A 10,717-nucleotide genomic window follows, 5' to 3' on the forward strand; every position below is an offset into this window, starting at 1 on the left:
GAAAATTGAACTTGTCTTTAATACTCTAACACTCAATGTAAGACTGCGCCGGGCGATATCCTTAGTTTCGCTTGACGCTATAAAATCCAAAATTAAAAATATTATTGCACACAAGAGTATTAACGTTTTACCCCGAGAGGAAAAAACCTGTGAAAAGTGAAACTTTTCGCCAGTCATAAACAATGCTATTCCTAACTATTAAAATGGCTGGCCGAGGAAGATGTCATGAATGTATATAAATGTTGGTATCGAGTGATTGCTTGTCTCCTGAGTCGTGAAATAATTATTTTCCAGAACGCAACGGGTAACTTATCATTTTCATGGCGAAAGGAAACAATATTTATTGGCTTTACGGCCATTACATTTGCAGTCTATGAAAGGGAACAAAATTGGTCCCCTCAAACTACACCCTATAAATTTTTGTTCGAAATTTTGGGCGATTACCTATTCAGTGGAAAATAATTGACTCCGAAAGAAAGACTTAGCCAGATTGGCTGCGACTTTCCCTACGTTTCTTGGCTTTCAGCCTGCTTACTTTCAGTTTCATGGCGTGACAAGAAACCAAAAAGATTAATTTTAATAAATTGTCGCAATTCACTGTAGATTTTTTTCTTCTTTTTTCTAGGAAAAAGTTGACCTGCCTCGGAAGATCTTATACAAGTCCCTTTGCCTTCATCAAAATGAATAAGGAACGTTTCTAACTTCAAAAGGTAATTTGCATCAATACTGACTGTTTTAGAAATCGAAACAACACTAGTATCGTTATGAAAGCTTTTAAGAAAGAAAATTCTGACAAGAATAACAACATTAACAACATATAGAAACCTTACTGCTCCCCCATCTTTAAAAAGAAACTATGATGACTTCTTCCATTGACTGAGATATATAAGGGAAAAGAGATCATTGTTTATATTTCGATACCTTATAATACTTTTCCTAAAACATCGAAAAAAAATGCACTTTTTCAAGGATCTATAAAAATGCAAGATTATTAAATAAAGTGCATATCGATTATGTGCGGACAATTGTAACAAACACTCCATAGAGTACAGGACCTTCAAACAGAGGTAGCTAATATGGAACATTCTCCGAACACATGCAAAACCTGTGAGTCATAATATATATAGAGGAAGAAGATCAAAGAAAACCTACGCTCGGATTTAATTTCTAGAAACGCGAGCTTGTTGCAAGGAAATGCTACTATTATTATGATATGGGCTGGGCAGTTTAGAATTAGCAGTAAGCTGTATGATGCAACACCAGCTGCCTTGAGAGTCCAGTAAATCGGTTTGGTTAAGAGCCCTGCGCCTTCTTACAGAATTGAATTGAGTTTTTGTAAACTAAATATGAATCAGCAAATCAAATGAAACTTGTTATGTTTTGTTAGCCAATTAAATTTTCCAGTTGGTCTCTGATCTGCGTGATTCGCGTGACAGTGTAACGAACACCCCAGTAGAAAAGACGGCAAAGGTGTGTTCCTCTTTGATGGACAATGTTAAAAAAATCCATCTACGAAAAAAAGAGGCTAGAGTCCAAACTCCGTAGAAAATATGTATAAAATTTGTTAAATGAACCACAACATTTGGCTAAAATAAAATCTCCGAGACTTCTTAAAATTCAAAACAAAGGGTTAGAGAAATTGCGCGAACGAAAGATCAAAAACAATAAACTAAACTCCGTTAAGACAAGCAACAAAAGTACGCGAAAAATGTCCACGTCAGTTTTCCAATGTCAAGGTTAGAGTTCTTAGATGTGATTTGCTAATTTGAAATCACGTGCGCCGCGCGTAAATACAGAAAGACTACAAGGCGGAGAGGGGAAGATAAAAGTTGCAATTTGAAATTTAAAACAAAAAAAGATTTTCCACAAACAATCAAGTACAAGTTTTTACTAATTTCTTCTTTTTTTTTCAAACTGAGAAGAAAAAGGGTCAAGATGGACAGCGTAAAAGAAGCTATATCAGTTATCACCATAGGTAAAGTGGTCGCCGAATTCCTTCACAAAACCGATCGCGTGTTGCAAGCCATCGAGGTATACAAGGAATGTTTAACTATATTACACAGTCAGGTGCTGGCTATCGATAGTTCATTGGCAAACGCTATGTTCCGTGTCGTCTACCGGAATATAATCTGTGCTTACGTTTATATAAAGGATTACACAAGTACAGAAAAATATCTCAGGAAACTCCTCCTATACCTAGACTCTAATAACACCGCTGAAAAAGGATGGCTACATTTTAAACTGGCAGAAATACTTCAGCATCAAAATAGGTTAATGGAAGCCTGGAAACTTTACGAATCAGCAATCAACCTCATGAAAACGATAGGAAACACTCAAGGCCAAGCACGATGTAACGAAAACCTCGGAACAATGTTCCAATCACTTGGTCATTATGACAAGGCCCGAGAATATCAGGAGAAAGCACTCACTATCAGAATAGAAATTGGCGATAGGGATGGAGAAGCAAGATGCTACAGAAACCTAGGAACTTTGTTCCAATTACTTGGTCATTATGAAAAGGCCCGAGAATATAAGAAGAAAGCACTCGCTATCAAAATAAAAATTGGCGACAGGGATGGAGAAGCAAAGAGCTATGGAAACCTAGCAGTTTTGTTCCAATCACTTGGTCATTATGACAAGGCCCGAGAGTATCAGGAGAAAGCGCTCGCTATCACAATAGAAATTGGCGACAGGAATGGAGAAGCAAAGAGCTACGGAAACCTCGGAGTATTGTTCCAATCACTTGGTCATTATGACAAGGCCCGAGAGTATCAGGAGAAAGCACTCGCTATCACAATAGAAATTGGCGAAAGGAATGGAGAAGCAACAAGCTACGGAAACCTCGGAGTATTGTTCCAATCACTTGGTCATTATGACAAGGCCCAAGAATATTATGAGAAATCACTCGCTATTAGATTAGAAATTTGCGACAGAAATGGAGAAGCAACAATCTACGGAAACCTAGGAGCTTTGTTCCAATTACTTGGTCATTATGACAAGGCCCGAGAATATCAGGAGAAAGCACTCGCTATCACAATAGAAATTGGCGACAGGGATGGAGAAGCAACAAGCTATGGAAACCTAGGAGTTCTGTTCCAATCACTGGGTCATTATGACAAGGCCCGAGAATATGAGGAGAAAGCACTTGCCATAAGATTAGAAATTTGCGACAGGAATGGAGAAGCAACAAGCTACGGAAACCTAGGAGATTTGTTCCAATCACTTGGTCATTATGACAAGGCCCGAGAATATCAGGAGAAAGCACTCGCTATCACAATAGAAATTGGCGACAGGAATGGAGAAGCAACGAGCTACGGGACCCTAGGAGCATTGTTCCAATCACTTGGTCATTATGAAAAGGCCCGAGAATATCAGGAGAAAGCACTCGCTATCAAAATAAAAATTGGCGACAGGAATGGAGAAGCAACAAGCTACGGACACCTAGGAGTATTGTTCCAATCACTTGGTCATTATGACAAGGCCCGAGAATATCAGGAGAAAGCACTCGCTATCACAATAGAAATTGGCGACAGGGATGGAGAAGCAACATGCTACGGAAACCTAGGAACTTTGTGCCGATCACTTGGTCAGTATGACAAGGCCCGAGAATACCAGGAGAAAGCACTCGCTCTCGCAACAGAAATTGGCGACAGGGATGGAGAAGCAACAAGCTACGGAAACCTAGGAGCTTTGTTCCAATCACTTGGTCATTATAACAAGGCCCGAGAATATCATGAGAAAGCACTCGCTATCAAAATAGAAATTGGCAATAGGAATGGAGAAGCAACAAGCTACGGAAACCTAGGAGTTTTGTTCGAATCACTTGGCTATTATGACAAGGCCCGAGAATATCAGGAGAAAGCACTCACTATCAGAATAGAAATTGGCGACAGGGATGGAGAAGCAACAAGCTACGGAAACCTAGGAGCTTTGTTCCAATCACTTGGTCATTATGACAAGGCCCGAGAATATCAGGATAAAGCACTCGCTATCAGAATAGAAATTGGCGACAGGAATGGAGAAGCAATAAGTTACGGAAATCTAGGAGCATTGTTCCAATCACTTGGTCATTCTGTCAAGGCCCGAGAATATCAGGAGAAAGCACTCGCTATCACAAAAGAAATTGGCGACAGGGATGGAGAAGCAACAAGCTACGGAAACCTAGGAGTTTTGTTCCGATCACTTGGTCATTATGACAAGGCCCGAGAATACCATGACAAAGCACTCGCTATCAGAATAGAAATTGGCGATAGTAATGGAGAAGCAACAAGCTACGGAAACCTAGGAACTTTGTACCAATCACTTGGTTATTCTGACAAGGCCCGAGAATATCATGAGAAATCACTCGCTATCAAAATAGAAACTGGTGACAGGAATGGAGAAGCAACAAGCTACGGAAACCTAGGAGCCTTGCACCAATCACTTGGTTATTATGACAAGGCACGAGAATATCAGGAGAAAGCACTCACTATCATAACAGAAATTGGCGATAGGGATATAGAAGCAACAATCTACAGAAACCTAGGAGCTTTGTTCCAATCACTTGGTCGTTATGACAAAGCTCGAGAATATCAGGAGAAAGGACTCGCTATCACAATAGAAATTGACGATAGGAATGGAGAAGCAAAGAGCTACGGAAACCTGGGAGCTTTGTTCCAATCACTTGGTCATTATGACAAGGCCCGAGAATATCAGGAGAAAGCACTCGCTATCACAATAGAAATTGGCGACAGGGCTGGAGAAGCAACAATCTACGGAAACCTAGGAACTTTGTTCCAATCACTTGGTCATTATGACGAGGCCCGAAAATATCAGGGGGAGGCACTCGCTATCAAAATAGAAATTGACGACAGGAATGGAGAAGCAACAAGCTACGGAAACCTAGGAGCATTGTTCCAATCACTTGGTCATTATGACAAGGCCCGAGAATATCAAGAGAAAGCACTCGCTATTAAAATAGAAATTGGCGACAGGAATGGAGAAGCATCAAGCTACAGAAACCTAGGAACTTTGTTCCAATCAATTGGTCATTATGACAAGGCCCGAGAATATCAGGAGAAAGGACTCGCTATCAGAATAGAAATTGGCGACAGAAATGGAGAAGCAAAGAGCTACGAAAACCTAGGAGCATTTTTCCAAACACTTGGTCATTCTGACAAGGCCCGAGAATATCGGGAGAAAGCACTCGCTATCAAAATAGAAATTGGCGACAGGAATGGAGAAGCAACAAGCTACGGTAACCTAGGAGCTTTGTTCCAATCACTTGGCCATTATGACAAGGCCCGAGAATATCAGGAGAAAGCACTCGCTATCACAATAGAAATTGGCGACAGGAATGGAGAAGCAACAAGCTACGGAAACCTAGGAACTTTGTTCCAATCACTTGGCCATCATGACAAGGCCCGAGAATATCAGGAGAAAGCACTCGCTATTGCAATGGAAAATGGCGACAGGAATGGAGAAGCATCAAGCTACGGAAACTTAGGAGCATTGTTCCAATCACTTGGTCATTATGACAAGGCCCGAGAATATCAGGAGAAAGCACTCGCTATTGCAATGGAAATTGGCGACAGGAACGGAGAAGCATCAAGCTACGGAAACCTAGGAACTTTGTTCCAATCACTTGGCCATTATGACAAGGCCCGAGAATATCAGGAGAAAGCACTCGCTATTGCAATGAAAATTGGCGACAGGAATGGAGAAGCATCAAGCTACAGAAACCTAGGAGCATTGTTCCAATCACTTGGTCATTCTGACAAGGCCCGAGAATATCAGGAGAAAGCACTCGCTATCAAAATAGAAATCGGTGACAAGAATGGAGAAGCAACAAGCTACGGAAACTTAGGAGCTTTGTTCCATTTACTTAATCATTATGACAAGGCCCGAGAATATTATGAGAAATCACTCGCTATAAGAATAGAAATTGGCGACAGGGATGGAGAAGCAACATGCTACGGAAACCTAGGAAATTTGTTCCAATGCCTTGGCCAATATAGCGAAGCTGAAGAGTGTATGGAGAAAGCACTGCGTATGAAAAAGAAAATTGGTGGAAAAAGAGGAGTGGCAAGAAGTTATGCAAACCTCACAGCTTTGTTTCTCTCGCTCGGCAAGTATTCAAAGGCTGACGACTATCTAAAGAAAGCAGTGGCAGTTAGAGAGGGTATCGGTGATAGAAGCGGAGAAGCAATAGATTACAGACATCTCGGTAAAATTTCCCATCAGCGTGGTGAATATGACAAGGCTCAAGAATATTACGAGAAAGCCCTTACCATTAACATGGAAATCGGTGAGAGACAAGGAGTAGCAGTCAGTTACGACGATTTAGGATTATGTTTTCAATCGCTTGGTAAATATGACATAGCCGAAGAATACTTTCAGCAGGCTCTCCTATTAAGTAGGGATATTGGACTCAACTTGAACGAGTTTTATTATCTTTGTCATCTATCGGCGTTAAAGGCGTCACAATGTCATCTTGAAGAGGCTTTTTCGTATCTTTTTCAAGGCATCCGAAAGTTCGACATTTTGAGAGGTTTTCTTAAAGAAAACGATCAGTTTCAAATATCTCTTCTAGAGGAGCACGGTACCTTTCCCTACACGTTTTTCAGTACGTTGCTATCTTCCGCCGGAAAGCCGCAAGATGCCCTTTACGTCGAAGAGCTCAGAAGGGCAAGAGGCCTTGCCGACTTGATGACAGCTCGGTACTCTGTCCAAGAGCCAATCTCAAGCGATCCGCAATCTTGGTGTGGCATTCAAGGGATCATCGCAAAAGAAGCAGACTCTGCATGCCTATACATTTCAGTTGTTCAAAATTATGTACGGTTTTGGATAATTAAAGCAACGGGAGCCATTCATTTTTCACAAAAGGAAGTGAACCTGGACCAAAACAAGCTGACTGGAATAATCCCTGATTTGGATGAGTTTTTTAAAGACACCTTCCGCAGCCGCTCAATGCTGAGTGACTATGATGCCGAACATTTCAAAACAAGTCTTCACTTGTGTTACAAGATAGTCATCGCTCCTGTGGCCAGTTTATTGAAGCAGCCCGAGATCATAATTGTCCCTGATTCCTTTGTGTACCAAGTGCCATTTGCAGCCTTGGCTGACGAAGGAGGCAAGTATTTATCAGAGTCATGTAGGATTCGGCTGGTTCCCTCTCTGACGACTCTCAAGCTTGTTCAAGAAAGTCCTCCAGACTATCACAGTCAGACAGGGGCACTCATAGTGGGTGACCCTGTAGTTGGAAAGGTGATTTACAAGGGAAAACTCAGAAATATGAAACCATTGCCGTGTGCAAGAAAGGAAGCAGAGATGATTGGAACACTTCTTGGCGTAACGCCTTTGATAGGTGATTCCGCGACAAAGCATTCTGTACTCCAAGCGATAAATTCAGTGAGCCTGATACACATTGCTGCCCATGGTGATGCCGAAAGAGGGGAGATTGCTCTTTCTCCTAAGCACCCTTCCCCACTCCCACCTTTTCCGCGAGAAGAAGATTATCTTTTGACGATGGCGGATATTTCAAAAATTCGGTTGCGAGCTAAACTAGTGGTGCTCAGTTGTTGTCACAGTGCTCGTGGACAAATTAGAACTGAGGGAGTTATTGGAATTGCCCGGGCGTTCTTAGGATCCGGAGCTCGTTCAGTGTTAGCGGCACGATGGGCCCTGAATGACACGGCCACAGAGCAGTTCATGACTTGCTTCTACAAACATTTGTTCCGCGGTGAAAGCGCCAGTGAATCTCTCCACAAGGCCAGGAAGTGGATGAGAAATAACGGCTTTGACAAAGTTTCTCAATGGGCGCCGTTTATGATCATAGGCGACAACGTCACATTTGATTTTGGAAATTGGCCGATGCCTAGCGCACCTTAAGAGCCATGACTTTGATAAAACCTCTGTAGCAGAATGAACAAGACTTAGCAAAGCACGGAGCTATTTAATTACTCAGTAGCGTGAAGAGAGAGGACGCCATCTGCGAAGAACAATTCGGATCGATACACAGTGGAACGGATTTCTGTAAAATGCTCATGAGACATCTAAGTTTAATATTCTGAACAAGACAGCGTATGGTGTTATCTCTTTATAAGAGTTCCGAATTTGAAAAACTCCATTTTTTTAAAATTCATTAATTCAGTGAACGAGCCACGCAAAATGTGACAATTTTTAGATTTCGAACGCTATTAGTTTGTCGAGGAAAGAAAATTTTCAGTCCTTTTTCAAAGGTGATTAGTAAGTCAATTCAAGAGACTTTTAAACAAATGTGACCTAGAAAATAAGTTTTTTCTAAGCTTAAATTTTTGGAAATTTCTTGCAAAGCTTATGACAAGAAATATTGTGGTTTAACGTGCCAAAATAAACACACTAATAAAAAAGAAGAAAAAATAGATACACTTGTATAGTAATGGAAACCCTTGGATTCTCATAGATACCCCAGAATTTTATCAATTTAATCGATACCGCAAAGCGTAGATACCGTTGTATCCTCACTCAGATTATTGTATGCTCATAGATACTTTTGTACATTTATTATCCTTCACTTTCTCTCTGCCGCTATTATTTCGCACCTTTTTATCAACTGAACACCTGGAAAAGGTTACTTTATTATCAAAGGAAAATTCATGCATGGGATTGCTTTTTTGTTGACCAAAGAAACTTAGCAGATTCTTCGCCTGCCATTTTTGTGCCATATTTCCGGGTTACAATGCAATAAATAAACAATGAAAACCGAAAGAATGCGAAATACATTTATATACGACAAAAATTTGCGTGCATAAAACCGTTGAAATGTATTTCAAATACACAAATATATAGATCTATATGCAGTTTAGCAAGATAACTTTTAAAGTACTTCAAAACACCGAATCAAAATACGTTATCTAGCGAACTAGTGTTTAGAATACACGGCAAAATTATTAACGGGAGGATGTGACCTTCAAGTAAAACCACTGGATAATTTTAAAGAGAAATAAAATGCAAAGTAATTGGCAGCTAGAGGCGAAAATTATTCATTAGATGTAGGGAATCACTGAAATGTTTGAAACTGACTTATTAAATGTGACATATTGAACACCTTCGATCCAATAAGTGTGAATTTGTCCCATTTTCAGCTCAAACAGTGTTACAATGCAAGGTGAACTTAGCGAAATGAAAACCTGACTCATCTTCTGTCAACAAACTGTACTCTAACAGGTCTGTCAGGAATGGTGACCCCTCTCATGAACGGCTCCACATTCTCTGCCTCCGTGGGTAAGAGACATCAAACTGCTTCACTCGACAATAAGTCGACTGAGGTACATATGTGTTCCGAATCCAAATGTAAGGGAAGCGAAGGCTTCCGCTGCTTCGATCGAAGCAGTATCTTTGTTTCGCAATCATCTTTCCGGTTTGAACGCTTCGTCATCTTCAAAAATACTCTCATTTCGCCCCATTTGGTAAACAAGGAACTCCACTTGACTAGTGCCCCCTGGGATATGGTAGCCCCCTAATATTATGTCTTCTTTCGGTCTTTGCGGGATGGGCGGAGGGTCTCTCGTAACCAGGCCTTCAGGTATGGCATCCGAGCGAGCGTTTCCGGCATTGCAATAGTAGAATTTTTTACCACTGAGAGCACTTCCCGTCGAAGAATCTTCTGTTTCTCAAGATTTTTGGCCAACATATAAATAACTCATTGCATCGTGTTGGACGAAGTGTCAACTCGGGCAAACAGAATATCGATTACGCTCGCCAACGGGTCGAAAAGAACCCAAAGGCTGACAGACGGTCTTTAGGAGAAGAGAAGAGAAAGTTTCTTCCCCTAACGAGTTACGAAAAGAAATGGTTAAAATTATTTTCAAGGCGGGGCACTCAAGGGTAAAGGTTGTGGTAGGTACTGTCTGTGAAAACAACTGATCGTTTTGGAAATCGTTTTGGCTCGGAGCATCGGTTTTTAAAACTGCTTCAAACCTCGCCCTGTTATGAGTGATGTATTTTAATTACTTGGCGGAAGAGAATTCTGATATGTGCAGTAAAAATTGAAAGCATTTCATAAACGTCAAAGTCGGTTTAACGTTTTTAACCCCACCTAGACCTACCAAACATTGACTAAATTCGACGCATTAACTGGTATTTCAACCGACACTGGACGCGATGATTTCTTAATTTTCGAGCTACCTTCTCTGAAGATTAAATTCCGACGTCCTCCGAGTTAGCAAAGTGGCCATCCACTAACGCACCAACCTCACGCAAAATTCCAACCGTTATGTGAAATATATGAATTCCGAATGTCCTTTACAAAAGCTTACATGAAATTCATTTTGTTCCTTCCGCTGAAGGAAAGATAAGGAGAGACGGATTTTTTTTATCCTACTTTTGAAGCGCTATCTGATGTACGTAAATGTATTTCGGTTTTGTACGTCTAACTTTTTACCCGATGACGGATGTGAGCGCGAAAAAATGAAACAATTCACTTTGGTTGCAGGTAACATCCGGTCTCAGTATACATTGTTTCACAAGAAGCGTTGGATTTTTAACCCAAAATTACAATCAAGACTTGTTACAGTACAGAATTGGAGCTTCTGTCTTCAAACGGTAGCTATTTGTGCACGATGACTATCTCTCCATGAGCTGTTCATTTTCTAGTTACTGCGATTTACGTCATCGAAGACAAAGTTGGTAAATAAGAGGAACGGCTGGGTTGATAAGTGTTGTACTCTTAAAAGAAAATATCTTAGAGAATATAGGG

General features: G+C 40.8%; 1 protein-coding gene and 1 pseudogene across 1 annotated transcript; one reads left to right on the top strand and one right to left on the bottom strand.

Annotated features, from left to right (window-relative positions):
• Positions 1-1,935: 1,935 nt before the first annotated feature.
• On the top strand, positions 1,936-8,220 carry LOC131793781 (tetratricopeptide repeat protein 28-like). The gene is made up of 3 exons (XM_066172597.1): positions 1,936-4,320; positions 4,441-4,560; positions 4,681-8,220. The coding sequence occupies exons 1-3, from the start codon at positions 1,936-1,938 to the stop codon at positions 7,867-7,869; spliced, it is 5,694 nt and encodes a 1,897-aa protein (XP_066028694.1). The 3' UTR covers positions 7,870-8,220.
• Positions 8,221-9,154: 934 nt separating this feature from the next.
• Positions 9,155-9,652, bottom strand: LOC131793570 (cytochrome P450 10-like; annotated as a pseudogene).
• Between the last annotated feature and the right edge of the window lie 1,065 nt (positions 9,653-10,717).

Source organism: Pocillopora verrucosa, chromosome 9 (assembly GCF_036669915.1).
Source record: "Pocillopora verrucosa isolate sample1 chromosome 9, ASM3666991v2, whole genome shotgun sequence".
NCBI classification, from domain to species: domain Eukaryota; kingdom Metazoa; phylum Cnidaria; class Anthozoa; order Scleractinia; family Pocilloporidae; genus Pocillopora; species Pocillopora verrucosa.

Bases quoted from the DNA above. Each gene is read 5' to 3' on its own strand.
- LOC131793781 (XM_066172597.1), top strand. From the start codon at position 1,936: ATGGACAGCGTAAAAGAAGCTATATCAGTTATCACCATAGGTAAAGTG. The intron at 4,321-4,440 runs GCCCGAGAATAT...TATTATGACAAG, and splicing joins CACTTGGTTATTCTGACAAG to GCACGAGAATATCAGGAGAA. The intron at 4,561-4,680 runs GCTCGAGAATAT...CATTATGACAAG, and splicing joins CACTTGGTCGTTATGACAAA to GCCCGAGAATATCAGGAGAA.